Here is a 23760-nt window from a genome sequence, read left to right on the forward strand (position 1 = left end):
AAAGGTAAAGTAAGAAACCAGTAAGAAAATTTGATCATGAAATAGCTAAAATAAAATAATCAACAGCAATAAGGGTCTATTATGTTCATCAAGAAGAAAAGTCAGATATAATATCCTACGTTGAACATTTATTTAAAAACGAACACAATTATCAATCAGTTTAAACCCAGTTTCAATTATCCCAATGAAATCGTTAGTTGCTTTAAGTAAACTCAAATTTAGTTAAAGTTCTCTTCAGTATACTATACTACGTAATATATAAACAGGTGAAATTTATGTAAGTACCAATACGATGATGTTTCGAAACAAATCGTGTACAATAACCTTCAAAAATGAATCCGTGTTAGCGATTCTCACATAAAAGATCATACTGAAGTAAAACGTACCGTTAAGGACAAAGCATGACTTATAATGTTAACTAAAAGGTAAATTTTGACTATAATATATGGAATAAATGACAACAATTTACAGAGATATTCAAAATATTATCTCAAAGTAAAAAAAATTTAGGGAATACCTTGTGTGTTGAACTTAGAACTTATCTGTATTTTTTATTTTAATTTATGACGTAGTGAACAGGTAGGCAGGCAGTCTCCAGACTAACGGAAGTGGATGTAGACTCTTCGATAGTAGCAGGAGTCTTCGATATCAGTAGAATAAATGTAGAGTCATAAATACTGTCTCAAAAGTGGTTACTCATATGCCAATTACTTATACGTCAATTTCTTATACGCCAGTTACTCTATAAAAAAAAACTCTCAGAACAGTCACCGAATACCAAAAAATAACTTACGGTCTGAAAATCAGCTGTACACCTTCCAAAATATAGCCAAACTATATGCTGATCCAAACCAGTAATGCACAATCAAACATTATCAAAATAAATAAAAACGGGAATAACTGAAATAAAATTTAGTTAGACATGGCGATACAAAATGGTAGATACACTTACTGTGATCTTATTCCAGGAAAAGGCCAAAAAACACGAACTAGGCTCTGAACAGTATATTCTACAGGATTTCAAATCTCCACTTTTGGATACCCGTGCCTTTACTGTTAGGAAAAGTGTTTCAGAAAGCCCTTTTCTCTCTGAGATTCGTCGGACGCTGAACCACGCGTCTTTTTTTCTGATCTCAATCTCTCGAAAAAAGCCTCCTTCCTCCTTTTCGCAGAACGGAAGTCTTCCAATTGACAGGTCATATGACCAAAGGCAATTAAGTGAACTCTATCGTCTATACATGAATAAAATTTGTTTTTATGGAAAGGAACCGCTACCTGTACTGAATGAAGTTTAACATCTAGCGAATAGATGGCGCCAGCAATATTAAAATTTGGAATTTTATAAAAAGAAAAATAAAACGCTACAAGTTATCCCTGCTAATTTCCTAATATCATGGTCCCATCTCAGGTTCGGTCTTCTTCTAGGTCTCTTAATTCCTCGTGAGTACCATGCTGTAATTTTTATGGTCTATCTGTTGTCCGTTCTTATTGCCAGGTGTCCTGCCCATTGTCATTTGAGGGATTTGACTCTGTGGATGACAGCTATGACCTCGGTCTTTTGTCGTATCCCACTCTATTCTTTTACGGTCTATCTTGGTTATTCCCAGCGTATTTCGTTCCATTGAACGTTGTGCAACCTCCCTTTATGATGTCCGTTTTAAGTGTCCAGGTTTCGCATGCATAGGTCATGACTGGTAGTACCTATTGGTCTAATGTTTTTTCTTTAGATAGAGTGGCATTTTTGATTTGAATTTGATTGAGTTTCTTCCATAAGTTGTATCTTTCATTACCTCCCATTTGTCCGAACAATGTCTGATAAGATGCGATAGCATGTTTTTCGATAACCGAGAAAAATATTTTTTTAAACAAACTTTAACATGAGTCAACGATTTCATCAAATAATTATTGATTGGGATGTATTGCGCGGTATATTTACTTAAGAACTTACCAACAATAATTACTTTAGTAACTGAACTGTAAGTACGATAATAATTTCCTCTAAATCTTATATCACAAATTTTATTTCTAATATCTGTTCATATCTTATATAAATCTTACAAAAATCGAAAAATCTGCCAACTATGCATATTCGGCTAATAACTTCAAGATTTTCTCTGAAGCAATTTTGGAGTTTAAAAATAGGAAAAATGAACAAGTAGATTTGTGCTAGTGCCGGTTTTCAGTCGATCGAAATGGCGTATTATCTCTGTGAAATATCGGACTTGTGAGGACCGTAGTAAAAATGTCAAGTTTTTATGTAAAAAATGCGAAAAATTTTCATATATTATTTTTTCTTATTCTAATAAACAGTTTATAAACTAATCAAAACGAATTAGGGATCACATATGTATACTGTTTAGTTTGAAACTTTCGTCATCATGTTCGGCGCCATATTGGTTTTCACGTATTTCCTGACTTGGTCTATATTTCTTTTTTTTTATATTTTTTTTTCTTGTTTATATTTCTGGTTGTAAACTAACAATAACAAATTTAATAACAAAATATTAAACAATGACAAATTTATTTTAGCCTATCCGCAGTATACAATGAATAAATACGTCCTCTAATAATATGTACATTAGGGTGTCCGTTATTTCCCAAGTTGATTCTTTTTTTGCTGCCGCCCTCTAAAGTTTTAGTTTTTGGTCTAAAAAAAATTATCCAACGTAAACAAGCTTTTAATTTTGAATATAAACCCTGCCGGAATCATGATACTTTTCCCATTTAAATAACATGGGATTTTCTATCCTTTTCCATTTAATTTTTTATCTCCAAAGCAAATGAACCTACAGCTTCAACAAAGACATATTCTAATACAAAATTACGCTTTACAAAAAAGGTCCTTTTGGTTTTTTCCATAAAAACATTCCTTTAAAAGTTATTCGCCGGCAAAGTTATGCACATAGTTTATAATCAATTTTTTCTATCATTCACTGCAAATTTTAATTGCGCCTTCTGATTTTGACTAAAAATGGGTCTAGAGCCATACTTTTTTCAATAAAACAATGTTTCTTTACCAACTTTAATATGGAAAACTAATATTGCGTCATCTATGATCAATTGATCAAAACTATAATTTATTTGTGTTCGAAAATATGTGTGTCAATTGAAAAGAATGACCAAATTTCGAGTGGTTTTTATCTTAAATATTACTTGTATCGAATTAATTAAATTAATTTAATCAATAATTTAATTTAATTAATTACCAATTTAACTTAATTAATTAATAATTTAATCTATACTAATATATAAAATCCTTAAGTGACTGACATACTGATTAATCACGATCCTGCTCAAACGATTCAACGTAAGAAGCTCAATTTTGGCATACAGGTTGACTCTAGGGTGTAGAGGTTCGATACAATATTTTTATTTTACGCAATTACAATTTTATTTAAAAAACGGTCAAGTTTCCGAAAAAACGCTTAAACACGTATATTTTATTTTGTTTTTTTACATATTTTAAGATTTTTTAAAAATGTATACAGGGTGTTGTGAAAAATCTGGTCATTGATTAATCCCGATCCTGCTTAAAGCGCTTGACGTAAAAAGCTGATTTTTGGAAAACAGATTGACTTTAGGGTGTAGAGGTTCGATAAGAAGGGATTTTTCGAAACTCGAATTCTAAGGGGGTGAAAATATCCTTCAAATATTAAAATATTTTTTTATTAAAAACCGGTGAGTTATTCGGAAAAACTCTTAAACACGTATATTTTATTTTGTTGTTTTACATATTTTAAGATTTTTTATAAATTTATACAGGGTGTTTCATAAAATATGACCATTGAGTAATCACGATTCTGCTAAACTGCTTGACGTTTAAAGCTGATTTTTGGCAAACGGATTGACTGTGGGGTGTAGAGGTTCGATAAAGAGGGGTTTCTCGAATCTCAAATTCCAAGAGGGTGAAAATGCCCCCCAAATATTATAATATTTGTTATTTAAAAAACGGTTAGTCTTAGGGGAAAACGCTTGGACAAGCATAATTTATTTGTTTTTTTTTACATATTTTGAAATTTTTTAAAAAATCATACAGGGTGTTCCAAAAAGTTGTGTAATTTCTTAACCACGATTCTGCTTAAACTGCTTGACGTAAAAAGCTTATTTTTGGCAAACGGATTTTTCGAACGAGATGAAACTACCCCTCAAATATTACCAAGTTGTACATATAATAATATCGCCATATTGTTTTTTCTCATGCTGACATAAATGTGAGAAAATTTTATCCAGTTTGTATGTTAATAGAAATTCTTGCTTTGCTTTATCATCACCATTACAAATGATTAAATCGACGCGAACGAAGTTGCTGGTACACGCTAGTTAATTAATAATTTAATTTAATTAAAATTTTTATTTAATTAATTCGATACAAGTAATATTTAAGATAATAACCACTCGAAATTTGTTCATTCTTTTCAATTGACACACATATTTTCGAACACTGAAAGGCAATGAAACAACAACCTTAAATTATAGTTTTGATCAATTGATCTTAGATAACGCAATATTAGTTTTCCATATTAAAGTTGGTAAAGAAATATTGTTTTATTGAAAAAAGTATGGCTCTAGATCCTTTTTTAGTCAAAATCAAAAGGCGCAATGAAAATTTGATTATAAACTATGTGCATAACTTTGACCGGGAATAACTTTTAAAGGAATATTTTTATGGAAAAAACCAAAGAGACCTTTTTTGTAGAGCGTAAAATTTTGTATTAGAATGTGTCTTTAGCTGCAGGTTCATTTGCTTTGGAGATAAAAAATTAAATGCAAAGGGTCAGAAAATCTCATGTTATTTAAATGCGAAAAGTATCATGATTCCGGCACGGTTTAAATTCAAAATTAAGAGCTTGTTTACGTTGGATAATTTTTTTTAGACCAAAAACTAAAACTTCAGAGGGCGGCAGCAAAAAAAGAATCAACTTGGGAAATAACGGACACCCTAATGTTCATGGATCTTATAAGCAGGAATTCCACTGGACAAACTAATGTTGTGACTTGTTTTCCTGCTTTTTGGCCTTTATCTTTTACGATTCCTCTGGAACTTATTCTTTGCACAGTGGAGCATGAAATCCCTAAAGCCTCCGATGCTCTCTATGAAATACCTGAATATTTTCGATTTAATTACAAAATATTAACTCGGTAGTTATCCAATTACATCGTAAACAGCCGACACAGGTAAAAGTGGTTTTCCAGCATCTTTTTCGAGTTTGAAATACTCGATAACTTTTAATATCAACCGTTGTTCCTTTTCACTAAAACGGGACGGCATTTTAAACGCAAATTAAATCATAAATAACTAAATAAACATAGAAAATCCCACAAAAATTTACGGGAAACTATCAGAGTCGTTAAAATTTAATGCCATAATTTAACGACAACTTTGACAGTCGGCGATTCGTTTTGTTCGATTTCGGCGGGTAATACAAATATGTTTGCCTTTTTCTATTCGTGCACATTAGACAAGGAAGTACGATCCTTTATACGTAATGAAGGTGATCCGTATGTAAAAAGAAACAAATAATCGTACGATGTAAGAAATATGATGGTTACGTTTTTGACACAAAATTTCCATTTCATGTGATAAACATGGATAAGAGAGAGAATGACAATTTGTGACGAAAGATTCAAACTTCGCAAATTGAACAGTATGTGTATCTGAATTTACTATGATTATAGACCGATCTCCGTATATTTATAGCAGCATATAATTAGAATAATTTTGTTTTTTTATGCACAAATTGATCAAAAACGAAATTCTTTCCCGTCATAAAAAAATAACAGTAAAGATGCACTCGAAGACGCATAAATTCCATAAAATCAATTTCTTATTTAGTGTGATTAGGTATTAAATATTGGTATTAAATATGGCAAGGTAATGTGGCTATAGCACTACGCTTCAACCGCCTATTTACCTCAGGATTGTGAATCCCAAGTACTTATTTAAGGCTGAGTCGACCCAGGTACCCAAACTATTTTTATTTTAATAAAAATAGTCGGCTGATGAAATGCCGGGTGTAGGATTCGAACCCACACCTTGAGATTGGTAGACGAGAGCCTGTACCTCTACGCCACCGGGCACTTATTTTATTTATTACCTTCCTAATTTAATAACTTAATATTGAAAAATTTGGCATTTACCACTTTTGGTATTTCCACTCTTCAAACGGTTCTAGAAGGCGTTTAAATAGTGAAGAAGTCATCAGAGCCACAACTTTAGTGCAGGAGTGTCGATCGCAACGATACTTGTCGCAGCGTTTTCATATTACACAATCGGTCATTTCCAGACTATGAAATCGATACAGAGAATATGGTTTTGTAGTCTGCAGACCATATCCTCAACGAGTAAGGTTGATAACGAGGCGGGAAGATCGGTATCTTGTTCAAGCCGCTCTTTGTGATCTTCTTACGATCGCCATAGGAACTCAAATTTCAAAGTCAAACTGTAAGAAATAGGCTGCATGAAGTTAATATTGCATCAAGACGAGCAGCTGCTGTGCCGCATTTAACTGCTAATCATCATAGGGTGTGACCACGCCCTAGTGAAGATATTTCACTAGGACGTGGATCTTTTTACGGACGAGTCCCGTTTTCGACTAACTCATAATGATGCCCGTCGGAGAGTATACAGAAGACCGAATGAACGGTATCTGGACACAACAGTCAGAGAAGCGATTCATTTTGGTAGCGGTTCCGCCATGGTATGGGACGGTATAACTTTTATGCGCGTACGAACTTGCAAGTCTTTCTCAACGGCATAATTAATGCTGAAAGATACAGAGATGAGATTCTTGAACCATATGTTATTCCATTTGCTTCTCAACATGGTCCAGAATTCATCTTACACCAGGATAATGCTAGGCCTCATACTGCAAGAATTGTTACTCGATACCTTGAAGAGAAAATTAGTGCTGATGACAAATAATGACTAATAATGAAAAAAAAAGTTAGTAAACTATTTTTATTTACGGAGATAACAAACTATTTGAAATAAAAACAAAAAAACGTAAATTCCATTAAATTGAATGTGCATTTACTGATAAAGTTGATAAATTTTTGTGAAAAAAAAACTAAAATTATTTCAGAACCTAAAAATATTTTAATAACATTTTTTTTTCATTATTAGTCATTATTTGTCATCAGCCATAATTTCCCAAGTTTATGCGTATAGGTTTAGAATCACCCTGTATAGAGGAATAAACACATCGCATTTTTCTCTCTCCAACTTACAAGACGTCCTAGACGTAATTACCAACCCAAAACTCTCTACTGCCAACAGATGAACAGGGTAATATAATACCCAATATAAATATTTTAAGAGACATTTTGACCGTAATTTTATTCTCGAAAATATACCTACACATTTTGAATATTTATACATCATAACTTGCGAAAGTCTCCATATAAAAGGGTTAAATATAGTAATGTCGTGGGAAATTTAGGCCCGAATGCTGCCTACAACTGACCTTTATATTTTTGTATTTAATAGACTCATTTCAGTAAAACCTTATTGAAATGGCATAAACGTGTTCCAATTTGAACACACTCACAAAATAGGCTATTTTATAAAAATAAGTATTTATTCGGACATGATGTTATACAAAAAATAGATGAAATAAACCTCTTTTTAAATATATATCAATAAAGGAAATTATATTGTGCTTTATATTAAACAAGAATATAAACAACATTAATTATTTTTGATTTGTTTATTTACACATCATCATTATGATATTTGATTATGGTGTAGCTTCACTCACATATTTAGATAATCTCCTTTTTAATTGGGTCCATTGCTGTTTATTGTTGTCCCTTTTAATTTCCTAATATCATGGTCCTATGTTAGATTTAGTCTTATTCTCTATAGGTCTCTTAATTCCTCGTGGGTACCATGCTCTAATTTTTGTGGTTCATCTGTTCTCAGTCCTTTTCGTCAGGTGTCCTGCCTATTGCCTCTTGAAGGATTTGATTCTGTGGACGATATCTATTACCTAGGTATTTTGTTGTACCCACTCTATTTTTTATAGTCTTTCTTTGTTATTCCCAACATATTTCGTACCATCAAGCGTTGTACGACCTGCAGCTTCCTTATAGTCTCGCTTTTAAGTGTCTAGGTTTCGCATGCATAGGTATAGTCTATCCAATGACAAGATCCTTGACAGTGATATATATGTCTGTCATTTTAATTTCAAAGTAGTTTATTTTATTTTACAAAGAAATAAGTTGGTACAATTGGAACGCATAGCAGGACTGACTAGTAATTACTTCAAAATATTGTGAAAAAAAACTGCGTAAAACTGAAAAAATGTAATTGAGTTATTTTATTTAAAAAAACGGAATGTGTTAATACAAAACAAACAAGAACAAAACATCTGTAAAATCGCTTATTTCTAGGGCTTACTCAACCGGGTCTCACAATGCAATTTCACCTCAAATATCCATTTAGTTGGTCATTGGCAAGCAGGCTCTCATTGTACATGAAAATAACAAAACAAACATTTACTGATCTGGATAAAATTGATAGTTAAATAGTAAAACTCACCCGGGGGTACTCCGCCCCCTAGCCATTGGTATTCTATTCAATATATCCCATTCCATATCTTCCATCTAATTCAAATATTATTCGGATCTATTGGTTAATCTTCAACAAGTAGCTGGTGTCACCTGAAATAAGTATAGGGGCTTTCCCCGGACGCAAATCTGCAGCTAAATGCTAAACAGATTCGCATCCCTAATAGTCAAAAAGACTCGTATCCTTAATAGTCAATAAGACTCGTATCCAAATAGTCAATAAGACTCATATTCAAATAGTCAATAAGACTCGTATCCTAATAGTCAATAAGACTCGTATCCAAATTGTCAATAAGACTCGTATCCCAATAGTCAATAAGACTCGTATCCAAATAGTCAATAAGACTCGTATCCTAATAGTATATATATCCTATAGTATAGTATATCCTAATCCTTTATACCTAACCTAACCTTCCCTTAGTCATAAGACTCGCCACCCCCAAATGTCAGCTCTGTGACAAAACACAACACAACACTACTTAACAGCCGGTCGTCCCGTCTACTACCGACTGACCTGCCGCGCGCCGGCAAGCTAAGCCTCCTCTTACATCACATTTTTACCTGATCACAAATATTTACATCGCTTGCCAATGAATCCTACTATTTTCTCTAATCGACTTTCAAATTAATGGAGTGTTCTAGCATTGCTAGATAAATAAATTGAGAGTTTCCGAATTGTAAAACCATTATTATAACCAACTTATTTTCCATGTTTTACACACCACATACCAAAAAAATATAAAAAAGTACTATTTCTTACTTTCAAGCTTCAAGAAAGTTCCCGCATTTATTATTATATTTATCAATATAACTTATGTACAAATACAAAGTATAATATTCCACAGGAATAAATAAAACAACGTAAATAAAACAAACACTTTTATTAATAATAACACTTACCAAATTTTATACCTTAAAGTTTGATTAATTAACTTTAACGTTAATTTTTTTTTAACCAGTACCTTTTGACATTATTTTTCGGCAGTATTAAATAAAATCCATTATTTACCTAACGTGTGATGTCGATATTTTACAGCAACCCTAGTTTTTAGTATATTTTTAGTATACGATCCTTGTACCATATACGACATGCACTTATCTACGACGAGATGGTATACACACTTTATTGATGGTAACTTAATTGGTGTATAAGACTTTCTGCCTGGACAGCGTGTATTAACTATAAACCTGTGTATAAACTGTGCTCTGGCTCTACAGTTCATTTTCACTCAATTTTTCCTCCACTTGACTTCAAAAGACACAAAACATCTTCCAAAACGCAGGGTATTTGACATAAATTGACACAAAATTATAACCTATAATTTGGCAAGATTTTGACAAGCCTCAAAAATCTAAAGGCGAGTTCATACGTATCGGCGTCCGTTTGTCGTTCATCATTCCGTCAAACTAATAAAATTGAAATATGATCTGTCATTCTTGAAATAAACCAATAAAACTGGTTAAAAACAACAAGAGACCACGCCTGACGGATTTATATTTAAACCCATCCATAGTTAACTAAAACTATTTTTTGTAAAATAAATAGATTGGTATGGCACGTCATCTGCTTTTCTTCTGTCATCGTCTGTCGAAATCTTACCTAAGAAAAAAAACAGAGTAAACTCGTAGTATACATTGATCGAATGTTTTCTTCTTTAGATAAAGTAGCATTATATATATTTGAATTTGAAATAAGTTTCCTTCCATATGCATTTACACATTTATTATTATTAAACTGAGTATATTGGAACACTTTCATTTTATAGAAACATTGAATCAAATTGCTGTGAAATGTTACACCCTGTACGGCTTTATTTAATAAAAGAACTCAGTCGCAAAGTATATATTTTCTTGTAAAAAACTGTGACAAAAAAATATTTAAATACCCAAATTGCTAAATAATTCCAAATTTAATCTTCCAATATTCGGCCGAATAAGAAGATTAAGCAATCACAATCAATATAAACGCTGAGTTATCAAAGTTTTAATTTGAATCTGTTCTTTGTCAGCCGAAGGGTAAACCATTTTTAATTCGACGGTCCCCAGAATCGATATTTTCCACTTCCTTCTACCCATGAGCGGATCCAAAACTTTTTAAAGAATTAGCATATTTTCCAGTTTTCCGAAAATAAAAAAAAAAATATGCTTAAAGCGGTAAATTTAATTAAGAGAAATTTATACCACAAATGTATACAGTTAAACAATATTTCTAACGTTAAATGTTTTATATAAAACACTATATCTAAGAAAATAACTGTTTTCTATCTACCCCTACTCGTTTTCACGAAAGATGATAATTAAATCAGAATATTTTTATTTGAAAAAGACATGGAGAACAGATATTTAATTATATTAAGTTAAGAGTAGGACAACTTTTGAACTTATTGTCTTAATGAACACACATAAAGTGACTCAATAATCTATAGAAAGAACAATCTAGAAACATCCTTCAAATACAGAGAAACGACCCGATTGCTAAGATTCAAGTTATTTAGAAATAACATAACGCAACAGTTGTTATTTTTACAAAATAACAGGTATAATACGTCACGTTATTTTATACGGCTCTAACCAGTTTTTAAAACCAAAATTTAACAGATTTGGGAAAATCAATTTTCTGAAACGACAACTCGTGGCGGTCGAAATATAGCAGTAACAGTTTTTTTTTACCATGTAACATTTTTTTTAATCCTTTAGATTGAATTATCCTTTAGATTGAAACACCTCCATTGGAATAAGGTCCGGTATTTATAAAATTTCTTGTAAAGATTGTAATCAGAAATATGTTGGGTAAACTAGAAGATCAATATTAACTAGATTTAAAGAACATTTAGCTCAGATAAGATATGGTAGACCGGATAAATCTTGCGTTGCTGAACATATTGTTGATAAAGAACATTGTCTAGATCTTAATAATTTAAAATTAATTAAACTAGTCTCAAGTTACAGGCAATTAGCCGCATATGAAAGCATCAGAATTAACAAATGTAAAGATAGTATGAACAGAGACAACGGTCCAATTCCTTCAAGTTCTTTGTTCCTCCTACTCTAGTGGTGGAAATCTAACTGTTACGCTCGGTGGGCTCTGACTCGGTTGGCTAGATCTTGCCACGCCCACTCGGTGTCTACTGAGCGAGTATAGAGGGTGTTCCAGGCTGAGCTTGCATTAGAAATTTCTAGAGAACTACAACATCTCGCTCGTAGATTTTTTCGGAAATACCGGAAGTTGGCAGCAACTTTCTAATTTTAAATGGGTGTCCCCATTTTTTATTATGTACTTAAATTCTCTGTAAAATTTTATGAATTTTGATATCAAACACTCTATATCTAACATTGACCGTTTTTTGAGAAAAAAAATATTTAAAATTTTTGATCGAAAAACTGCTTGTCAAAAATATGTGTATAGCCTAAACGTCAAATTTAGTGATTACCACAGCCACTGTATCATAAAGAGAAAACATGTGGCTATCTATTTCAAAAATTAAATTGTTCGAATGTCATATAATAATGGCAGCAGCTGTCATAGTATTCAGCGATTAAAAAATTATCATAAATCTTTATTTTCAATTGGAAAGCCACTTTTTTATTTCGCTAGTGAAAAGGCTTTTCAATTCGTTACTTTTTAACTATACATGTTCCTATACCTAAAATAAATCGTTTTAAAGTTATTTAAGATTTAGTAAAACTAAATTAATTTAGTTTTAAAGTGTATATTTTTCTTGATTTTAACCAGTAGCCTATGACTTTAAACCTTAAGTGATAGAGAATAGAATTGTTTTTAAACAATAATATATCTGGCTATGTTATATTGTGACGCTTTGTTCAAAAAGCAGCATCATTTTCGAGCCAACTTTGCGCTGTTTTTTCTTTTGATCATACGCAATATTATTAATAATATCAACTATTAGATATCGCTAAAGAGCGAAAATACGAGATATATTTTTATAAATACACTTTTTAAATTCTTAAGCAGGCAGTATTTATACTATAGGAAATTAAAATAATTTGTTTTTTGACAGATGGAAATAAATTGTCTGATCGTTTGACACTTAATGTCAAAGGAAACTAGATAAAATCAAGAAAAATATACGTTTTGAAACTAAATCTTAAATAACTTAAAAACGATTTATTTTAGGTATAGGAACATGTATAGTTAAAAAGTAACAAACTGAAAAACCGTTGCATTAGTGAAATAAAAAAAGTGTGTTTCCATTTGAAAAAAATTATTTATGATAATTTTTTAATCACTCAATTCCATGACAGCTACCGCCATTATTAGATAGAATTTGAACTATTTAATTTTTGAAATAGATAGCCACATGTCTTCTCTTTATATCGTAGTGGCTGTAGTAATCACTTAGTTTGACTTTTAGGCTATACAAATTTTTTTGACAGGTAGTTTTTTTCGTCCAAAAATTTTAAATCTTTTTTTTCTTAAAAACGGTTAATATAAGATATAGAGTGTTTAATATCAAAATTCATAAAATTTTACAGAGAATTTAAGTACATAATACAAAATTGAGGCACCCATTTAAAATAAGAAAGTTGCTGTCAACTTCCGGTATTTTCGGAAGTGCCGCCATATTGAAAATATTTTTAAACGATAGATCTCGTTGTAAAACAATGATGTGCAAAAAATCTCCGATCTAGATATTGTGGTTCTCTATAAACTTCTAATGCACGTTCAGCCTGGGACACCCTGTATAAACGCTCAAATTGTAGATTGTAGTTTAGTTTTAATCATCTGCTGATGATGCTAACATGGTTATCGAAACGCGCGTCCAGTGTAAAAGTAAAAGTGTTTTAGTGTATTATTGTGGCGATTTAGTGTTTTATTTTGCTTTTTTTTATCAGACACATGTTATTTTAACCTCTTATAACAGTAATAGTTTCAACAGTTATTAAAAAATAACAGTTTTTAGGCCAAACACCAGTGTGAACACGACACGAAATTTTAGCAACCACATCACAAAAACAGTGTGAGTAAAATATCTATTTCTGACCCTACCTTTAAGTTGTCCACCCCATAGATCCGCCCCTGTTTCTCCCGTAGCCGGGGTTTATAAACGACCTTGCATCGCCCTTAATACTCTCACCCGCTTAATAATTAAAATCAATTAGATAATTGCCGTTTCAGAATGTGTGTGTGTGCAGTTGTTTGGTTTAGTCGAAGCAGAAGTTAATAAATACCGGGCGCTGTATTCCTAGATTTACAGGCCAGATTAAAACCGAATTAGGTTTTGTTATTTTAGCTAGTCAGTTGCTTACGGTAATAAAACTGAAGAATTGAATAATAAAATGGCGGAATTTGAAAATCGGCTTTGTTTTACTGTTAAATAGAGTTGATTTTACTTATCTTTGTTCTAAATTACCACTACATATTTACGTTTTTAGTATCGTTTTTATTACTTAATGGTCTAAAGGTCTAATTTACACATACGTACCGCCTTAGTTCCAGTTGTTCATGCAACATTTGTGACGGATAATCCTAGACACTACACATCAGTCAAGAATTTCGTACTCTTGTGTGGGTACAAAAAAAACTTGGTTGAAATGGCGGCTATTGGTCATTATTGTAGGGAGGTCATGCAACTAAACACCATGCTGTCTATTTGAAAATATTTATTCCAGAATAGTCAATAACAGTTCATCATTTATCGATAACCAGAAAATTATGAATTATTACCTACACAAATTTCGCGCTACACCTCAAACATTGGCTACGACAAAGCTACGACAACTATACCAACTTACGTTGCAATAGATACAATAGTTTTGAAGATATTGTCATTTAAAATAAATGTGTTCACGCATCTCATTGTTCTTTTTTTTAGTTTTCTTTGATTGGGTTTGGGTTTACAATATTTAATCATTTGTACAATATAAGTGATGTGCAAAAATAAGTAGTTTAATTTTTTGTTTATTTTTCTTTACATTATTGGATTATTAATTGTTTGGTTGAGAATGATCACGTAAGTCATTAAATTAAATTCAATTTCGTTTCAAAATTCAAACTCAGATGATTTCTCTATTGCCCAGTGCGCGCGATCATAGTGCGCGTACTACCAGAAGACATTCGCAATTCGGCCGGTGTGTAGAGACCAAGTCGCAAACACTAGTGCAGAGATCCGATACCGTTTCTATTTTTCTGGTACTATTTTTTCGCAACAACGTTACGTGCGTCCGAAGAGTGTGGGCAAAAAAAAGGGTAAGTCATTTGAGTGCTCTGGCATATTTATTTCTCAATATTTTCTTTTTTTCAATTCTCTTTTCGTTCAATTTCGCAACATATTTTTGGTCCTTCGAGCCGGATAATTTAGCTAGATATTTCTTTTTGCACATTTTTTATTACTATTGGGTGATTTTAAATAATTTTCTATTAATTAATATTAAAATATTTGGTAGGTAATATAGTTTATTTCAATAAAATTTGTTTTTATCGATAAAATCGTTCGAATTCGTTTTTTTGTCGCATTCCATTTAATCGTTTGGATAAATTCGCTTCGCATATCTCGCAGTTCTTGACTGTTTTTTTCGGTTCTGAATTATTGAAATAAATTGTATTTTTACTTGAGAATATTTTTAAATTTTAGTAAATTGATACTAAAAATAAAATCTTATTTGCTAATGGATATTTTTTGAGTTCATTTTGATTAAAATATTAATTAAAAAACACACATAGATAAATTCGTTTCATTAATTTTTCATTTTTTTAAAATGTTTGATGATAGATATTTTTTAATTCGCACAACTTATCATGGTTTATTCAATAAAGATATAAAACCAGAGACAGATCAATGTAAAGTTTTTCATCAAACTAATTTGCAATTACCAAAAATAGATTTGCCTAAATTTTATAGTGATTATTCTGAATGGCCTGCATTTATAGATTTATTTAAATCATTGGTACATTTAAATAGTTCGGTTCCAAAAATTCAAAAATTTCAATACTTGCAATTATCTTTAGGAAAAGAACCTCTCTCTCTCTAATAAAATCTTTAAATTTAAGTGAAGATAACTATGATATTGCATATAAAAGTTTGGTTTGGTTGCAATCGTTATGAAAATGTTCGCTTATTATCAAGTTCGTGTTGGCAGTAAATTACTGATTTACCTAAGTTAACTTCAGAAACTCCTGTTGAATTAAGAACATTACTAAATGTTTTTAATGAGAATTTAGAAGCGTTACGAAATTTAGGTTTACCCGTAGATTCGTGGGATTTTGTTCTTTTTCATATTGCTCTTGCCAAGCTTGATATGCCTACACTAAAAAGATTTGACTTAGAACATAGCTCAACAAATATACCAACTTTCGAAAGTTTAAAAACTTTTTTGGAAAAACAGTGTGTAGCTTTAGAATCGATTGCATTCCCTACTCAAAAATCTGATAAAAAATAATTTTCTTCTCATAGTTCCAAGGAAAAATTCGTTCGCAATAAAAAATCGTTTTTTACTATTAATTCTAGCAAATCTAATCTCAATAATTCTCAAAATGCAAGCTATTATTATTGTTCGTTTTGTAATACTAAAGGCCATCCTATATATCGTTGTAGTTCATTTCTGGAAAGATCACCTAAAGAAAGATATTCAATTGCAAAACAACATAAACTTTGTTTGAACTGTCTCTGTAATAATCATAATGTCGCTTCGTGTAGTTCTCGTTCTGTTTGTCACTCATGTAAAGGAAACCACCACACTCTTTTGCATTTTTCTACCGAAAATCAAATCGAAAATCAAGATGTAATATCGCCTCCTACGCCTAAGGATTCTGTTGCTGGTTCTCTACATACATCTCAAATTAATCCTATTCCAGGCACTTCTGGTTCTTCTCAAGTAAATTCGTTAATTAGTCTCTTATCGTCAGGCTCGCCTGTTATTATTTCTACCGCTCTCATCGAAATTCGCGATGAATATGGAAACTTCCATAAAGTCAGAGCTATCATTGACTCCGCTAGTGAATGTAGTTTCATTACGGAGAAATGTGCCAATAGGTTAGGATTGTTCAAACAAAAAATCAATTTATTGATCTTCGGAGTTGGCCAAGTATCGTCTACCGCTACCAGCTTCATCTCGTCTCAAATTCGCCCATGCAACTCATCGTCGTCGTCATCTCTATTAATCGAGGCAGTCGTATTGCCTAAAATTGGAAAGCCTACTCCTTCCTCGCCTTTAAATCTCGATTGTTGGCCTCATCTTTCCGGTATAAAGCTAGCAGACCCCTATTTTGGAAAACCTGCTCCAGTTGATCTACTACTAGGAGCAGAATTATATCCCTTTTTATTAAAGGACCAAAGAATTCTTACTCATAATCCCAAAATGCCTTCTGCTATTCTCACTATTTTTGGTTGGGTTCTCAGTGGTTATGCTTTTCCACCAGATTGCGTAAAAACTAGTTTATGCAGTGTGGTGTGCTCAGAAGATTTTCAAGATTCCATGGATTCATTCATTAAAAGATTCTGGGAGATTGAGGAACTGCCACGAAAAATATTTCGTTCTTCGGAAGATGAGTTATGCGAAAGCATATTTCTTAAGTCTCTCTGGCGTTGTGATTCTGGTCGTTTTATCGTGGGCTTACCATTTCGACATATCTCGCCAATTTTCGCTGGTTCTCGCTTACCCGCATATCGTCGTTTGCTTTCGCTAGAAAAGCGATTACTAAATTCTTCTCTCTATGACAGTTACTCTGAAGTATTACAGGAATATTTGTCGTCGGGATATATGGAAAAAGTGTCTGCTCACCAAGCTTCGGATGAAGGTCATTTCTATTATCTCGCTCATCACCCTGTAGTTAAACTCAGTAGTGCTACTACTAAAATTCGAGTAGTATTTGATGCTTCGGCTAAAGATTCCAAGGGACAGTCCTTGAATGATAATCTTTTAACGGGAGAGAAATTACAAAAGGATATATTCTCAATATTATTAAAATTTCGCATTGATAAAATCGTATTCACTGCAGATATTAAACAAATGTATCGGCAGATTTGGATAGAACCAAAGCATACGGATTATCAACGTATTTTGTGGCGGTTCTCTCTTTTCGAAGACGTTCAAGACTACCGTTTGAAAACTGTCACCTTTGGAGTTAGCTCATCTCCATTTCTAGCTCTTCGCACCATTCAACAACTTATTGCAGAGGGAAAAGCTTCATTTCCACTAGCTGCAAAAGTTCTAGAAACTGACATTTTCGTAGACGATGTTGTAACAGGCTGTTCATCGGTCGAGTCTGCATTACAATTACAGCAAGAGCTTGTGGCATTATGCAGTTCTGGAGGATTTGAACTTAGAAAATGGTCCAGTAACTCACAAATTCTTTTAGATAAAATCGCGTCATCTGTGTGTCACGATTCTTCTTTTTCTTTTGATTTTGAAAAGGACATGGTTCTCAAAACTCTCCAGTGGGTTCCACTGCAAGATTATTTCACATATAAAGTTGATATTCTGGAAAGGCCATGTACAAAAGGCACGTTTTGTCAGAGCTGGCAAAAATATTCGATCCATTGGGATCACCTCTCACTTTTTTCGCTAAATATTTGATTCAACAACTCTGGGTTTTAGGTATAGGGTGGGATGAAAAACCGCCTGATCGCATTTTGGAAATTTGGGAAAATTATAAATCCCAACTGCATCTCATTTCGTCTCTTAATGTTCCTCGTCGCATCACTTGTAATGATGTCATATACTACGAACTTCACGGGTTCTGTGACGCATCAGAAAAATATTATACGGCTGTTGTTTACCTTCGTGCTCTTTCTCATAATTCTCAATATCGTGTCTCTTTGGTGAGCGGAAAATCAAAAGTTTCGCCCTTAGAACGAATCTCTCTTCCTCGACTGGAGTTATGCGCTGCAGTCTTATTGTCTGATCTTATTGCAGCAATCTCAAAAACGCTGGAAAACAATCTTAAGTTTTGTAAGCTTTATGCGTGGTCAGATTCTATGGTAACTATTTCTTGGATTAAATCTTCACCTCATCGTTGGAATTATGTGGAATCCAATAAGAACCCTGCTGATTGTGCTTCGCGAGGTCTGTTACCAGAGGATCTAGTAAATCACGCCCTATGGTGGGCGGGACCACCATGGCTTAAAGAGCCACAAAACTGTTGGCCTTCTTTTAATCACTCTGTAGACCCTAGTTCTTTGTCAATAAAGGAGGAAAAAAAAGTAACCTCTTTGAAAATAGCCGTTTCTATAGATTTTTTCGATAGTTTATTGTCCAAATACTCATCTCTTAGTACTATACAACGCGTTCTTGTTTATATCTCTCGATTTGTTCACAATCTTCGACATCCCAAGGATAAACTTTGTCGATATATCACTACTAACGAGTTACATTCATCTCTCATGTTGCTTATTAGAAATGTTCAAGCTCAATCATTTGATCACGAAATATATTGTATTCAAAGTGGTAAGACATTGTCTAAATCTATGCGTAAGCTCTCCCCCTTTCTCGATAGCTCGGGTGTTCTCAGGGTGGGCGGTCGTTTAGGTAATTCAGGTCTCAACTTTTCTCAAAAACATCCCGTTTTGCTACCTCGTCAACATCGGTTGACCGAATTGATTATAGAACAGTACCATAAGCAATATTTGCATGTTGGATTGCAAACGTTGCAATTTCTATTGTCTCAATTTCGCAACAAAATGTATTATTTTCATTTTTTTTGCATAAATCCGAAACTAATCAAGATACCGGTGTTTTCTTCATAGATGTTTGTCAGACTTCTAATTACGCAACTTTTGTCCTATTTAACTGAATTCGTATCTCTCGTAGTTTCTGAGATGGCAGTGTTGAGTATCGAAATTGTCACCACCCTATACAGGGTCCGGCAATAGTGCGTCGGGCATATGTAGCTCCTAGAATAAACAACTTGAGAATTTTGTTTAAGTGCATGCCTGAAGTATGTACCAGGATGTATTTCAGGAAAATATTTTAACTTCTATAGAGTGGCTCAAAAAAGTGTGAGTGGACCTGGATGATTTTTTTTAAAATGGAACACCCTGTATATTATTACATTTTGGCTTCCTTTCCGATCACTTTACATAACCCTAAGATATGAATAAATACATTTTGATAGTTTCAGAGATATTAAAAAATAAATCAAAAATATATATTTTTTCAGCTCTTCTTAAAAAAATTATTAAAAATACAAAAACTGTTCTGAAAACAAAACTATATTAGGTATTTACTTTAGATGGTCTGAACTTACTTTGCTATAAATATGAAAATCGTAAATTATACAGGATGTTCAAAATTCTAAGCCAAACTTTCTAAACTATAAAATAATTTTTCTTTTAAGGCCGTTTTTTTAAATGGAACACCATGTATATTATTTTTTCAATAGACGGAGAATTAAAAAATTAACATTTTTTATATTTAGAGTATTTCAAAATTTTTAACGGTTTCGCAGATATTTGCGGTTTTATATTTCATATGGCATTTTTCACAGTAAATTTTTATCAAAGCCACCCAGTAATTTTTCTCTCGTATTTTACCATTGAAAGCGCCATATGAAATAATACTGCGTGTATCTGCGAAACCGTTAAAATTGAAATACTCTAAATAATAAATGTTCATTTTTAAAGCACTCCATCTAATAAAAAATAATATGCAGGGTGTTACATTTAAAAACAAAGAAAAAATATTTTATTTTAGAAAGTTTGGCGTAGAATATTGAACATCCTGTATGAATACGATTACCATATTTATAGCAGAGTAAGAACAGACCATCTAAAATAAATACCTAATATCGTTTTGATTTCAAGACAGTTCTGTATTTTTAATAGTCTTTTTAAGAAGGGCTGAAAAATATATATTTTTAATTTATTTTTTTAATATCTCTGAAACTATGGAAATATATCTATTCATATCTTAGGGTTATGTAAAGGATCTGAAAGGAAGAAATAAAAATGCACAATATACAGGGTGTTCCATTTAAAATCATCCAGGTCCGCTCACACTTTTTGAGCCATCCTATAGAAGTTAAAATATTTTCCTGAAATACATCCTGGTACATACTTTAGGTTTGCACTAAAACAAAATTCTCAAGTTTTTTATTCTAGGAGCTACAGATGCCCGACGCACTATTGCCGGACCCTGTATATACTAAAAAACACAAAATATGTTTGGCTATGCTTTGAGATAAAATACCCTATGCGATGTACTGGGGGAACGGTTGGCACAAACTAATCTTTTGTTAGATTAATAACCATCATCGAAAATGTAATATAATGTAAAATTGACAACGTAAACTATGATTGATTTTATTGAAGGCCTTTGGTTAAGCCAATAAGATCAAAGTCGATGTCTTACTAGAATCAATGTCACGTATAATACCCAGCAGAGCTGCTGTATAGCTATAACCTGGTTTAATCCTGTATTGTTGCTCGGGTCATATATTTTAATGTTTAGGGATCTGTTATTTTATACACATTACTGCTCTGAAATCTTAATACAGGGTGCATTTGGATTTGGTGTCAAATTTAGTTTTGGTGTTAGTTTTTGCTTTCAAATAGATCAAAAATGATATAAACCAATTAACCTGTTGCTCTCAGGTGTCAATTTGACAATTAAATTAATTACCTAGTATTTTAAAAAAGTCTGTTTTCGCCACTGGAAAAGAAATCCCCAAAAAACGTTAGTGTCTTCTTGAAAAGTGAATTTCTCCAACAAAAATAAAGTTATTAAGATGAGACAAAAAACAATCTATCAAGAAAAGATGCATCTAGATGATAAAATTATTTGTAAATTTCTTGCTTTGTTAACATACTCCACAGGGTGTTTCAAACTTTCACTACAATACCAACATTTTGTTATCCCTCGTATAATTGACAGATGGGAACTTTCATTTTTAATTTAGAAAGATATCAAAAAGTCAAATAATTTAGCTACAAATTGCTTAAAAATCATCAAAATCGGTCCACTAGAACACGATATACACAACTCTAAAATACCTACAACAAAATTTTAAGGTGTCCGTTTTTGGTGCCGGTGAGTGTAGTATTCAATTATATTATAATAATATTATCCACAAATTTTATGGATAAACGTTTATAGGTAAATATCTTTTGCAGAAGTACCATATACATATAAAGTTAAATAAGGTCTCGAGGTTTAACATGTTTTTTATAACAAAATTGTGTAACGAAACTACTATGATCGTACAGCTTATGAACCGTGAAATGGCAAATATGCATTTTATGTATGAAAAAGCTAATAGCAGAGCACGCGAAGCTCTTATTAAGAAACAAAACCTAAAAAGTGCCTTTTTTACTGTGGAAAGAGTGTATCTTAAAACATTTCAACAAAAAGGCCATTGTTATGATAAAATATTAAAATGCTGACATTTTTTCTGTTGTTAAAATTCAGAAAACTTTTAAAAACAAAAGGATTTTGCGGATTTTTAATAGAGACATCTTTTAAAACCACCCACGCTAATGACGAGGTAAATTTTTACAATACGGGCAGTGACTTTGCAAATCAATCCACTGGTTTCAACTTCTTCTTTCAAAATCGAACAATGGTTTTCAAAACTTAAGCAAAAAATATATATATTTAAATTTTCATACTGAAATTCTTAGGCTAGAATGTAGAATGAGTGAGAGGGAGGTTAATCACTGCGACCTTAAAGATCTATTAATGTAATGTACCTAGGACGGTATCACAGGATGCAGTGAGTGTAGTGGCATCATGCCTGCCTATCGACTTCTTGGCGGGAGAACGCCCGCGACAACACCGTAAGAAGAAAGCCGAGCAGCGACAGATCTTCTGTGAAGAAGAGAGGCCTGAAAGTCATCGTCTCTGGCAAGTGAGATGGGACAATCGACGAAAGGTCGGTGGACACATCGACTAATCCCGGATGTCACCAAATGGATCACCCGTGTGCACGGGGAGGTTGGATTCTACATCAACCAACTCTTGACTGGGCATGGATGCTTTCGAGCATACTTGCACAGATTCAAGAGAAGTGACTCCCCGAACTGTCACCATTGCCGCGTGGTGACCGAAGATGCGGAGCACGTGTTCTTCCGATGCCCTCTAAACGAGGAGATAAGGACGGAACTCGAGAGAAATCTAGGCTTGTCCATCAGCCCAGAAAATATAGTGGACTGCATGCTGAAGTGTCAATCGGCATGGAATAAGGTAGCGGAGTATGCTGAGACCATACTCAAGGATCTTCGCACCATCTACGAAGAATAGACAGCAGTAATTCCAATTAAGAACGCCCCGGCGAAGTAGTATTTACAAAGAGTGCCGCCGGGGAAAGAACGTTCCTGGAGGGAGGACAGAGGTGTAGATTAGGTTTTAGGTAAAAATCCCACATAACTCGTCTGGCACATAGGAGGTTTTACCAGGCGAATACCTGTTGCAGGTTTCCCCCTTCACCTCTTATATCTAAAAAAAAATGTACCTAACTCATCATACATTTCCTGTTATAGGGGGGACAGGGTATGTCCCATCCTTCCTTGATGTTCTTCCTCCGAGGGTATACATCCTTCTACGGTTGGAGTTTGGCCCTCCATGCCCTTCACAGTCGAGGAGCTTGCCTTCGGCTGAGGTACCCGTCAGGTGGAGGCTGGAGTATCCGTCTCCATTTTCTCCACCTCTTTAACTTGGTCTCTCCTTAGACCTGATATCAATGTTGTCCCGTATCTATAATAGAGGATACATCCCTCTTTCTCTATTGCCTCCTTGGATTTGAGGTTATTTCCTATTGTGAGGATCTGACCATGATCTCCTCTTTCGAGTTGATGACTCGCCAACTCGATGTACAGGGGTGTCCCACTAAGAATAGCTCTCGGCTGTATCTCGGGAAGTATTAGTTGTAGAGCTTGCGGAAAAAAATAATGGGTGTATTAATATCTAATAATTAACATATCAATGACAGTGAACAAGAAACGACGCCTCAGTGAATTCATGGTAGGCTTTGGAAATAGTTGCTTTTAAAGGGATAGTTTAAACATCAAAATATTATTATATCAACATTTTGATAGTCTCAGAAGCGTTTTTTTTTCTTTTGATTGCTTTTCTAAAAATACCTTTCTTCAAAAGAGAAAAAAAACGCTGCTAAGACAATGCTAAGAAAATGTTGATCAAATAACACTTTGACGTTTAAACTATTACGTCAAAAGCAACTTTTTTCCAGAGCCTCCCATGACGCCACTGAGGCGTTTTATTCATTGTCACTGATATCGTAAT

The 23760-nt window shown here is 33.1% G+C and overlaps 1 protein-coding gene across 1 annotated transcript in view; it reads left to right on the plus strand.

Annotated features, from left to right (window-relative positions):
• The window catches only part of LOC115883706, a 56732-nt gene extending 34318 nt beyond the window's left edge, over window positions 1–22414 (plus strand). Inside the window, exons 3-6 of the mRNA XM_030902103.1 lie at window positions 15698–15911; window positions 16122–18019; window positions 18124–18728; window positions 22229–22414. Coding sequence (XP_030757963.1) covers window positions 15698–15911; window positions 16122–18019; window positions 18124–18728; window positions 22229–22414 — 2903 coding nt within the window. The remainder of the gene's footprint in view (window positions 1–15697; window positions 15912–16121; window positions 18020–18123; window positions 18729–22228) is intronic.
• Window positions 22415–23760: the final 1346 nt, after the last annotated feature.

This window comes from Sitophilus oryzae, unplaced genomic scaffold (genome assembly GCF_002938485.1).
Source record: "Sitophilus oryzae breed Bouriz unplaced genomic scaffold, Soryzae_2.0 scaffold_1976_pilon_pilon, whole genome shotgun sequence".
Classification (NCBI taxonomy): Eukaryota; Metazoa; Arthropoda; class Insecta; order Coleoptera; family Curculionidae; genus Sitophilus; species Sitophilus oryzae.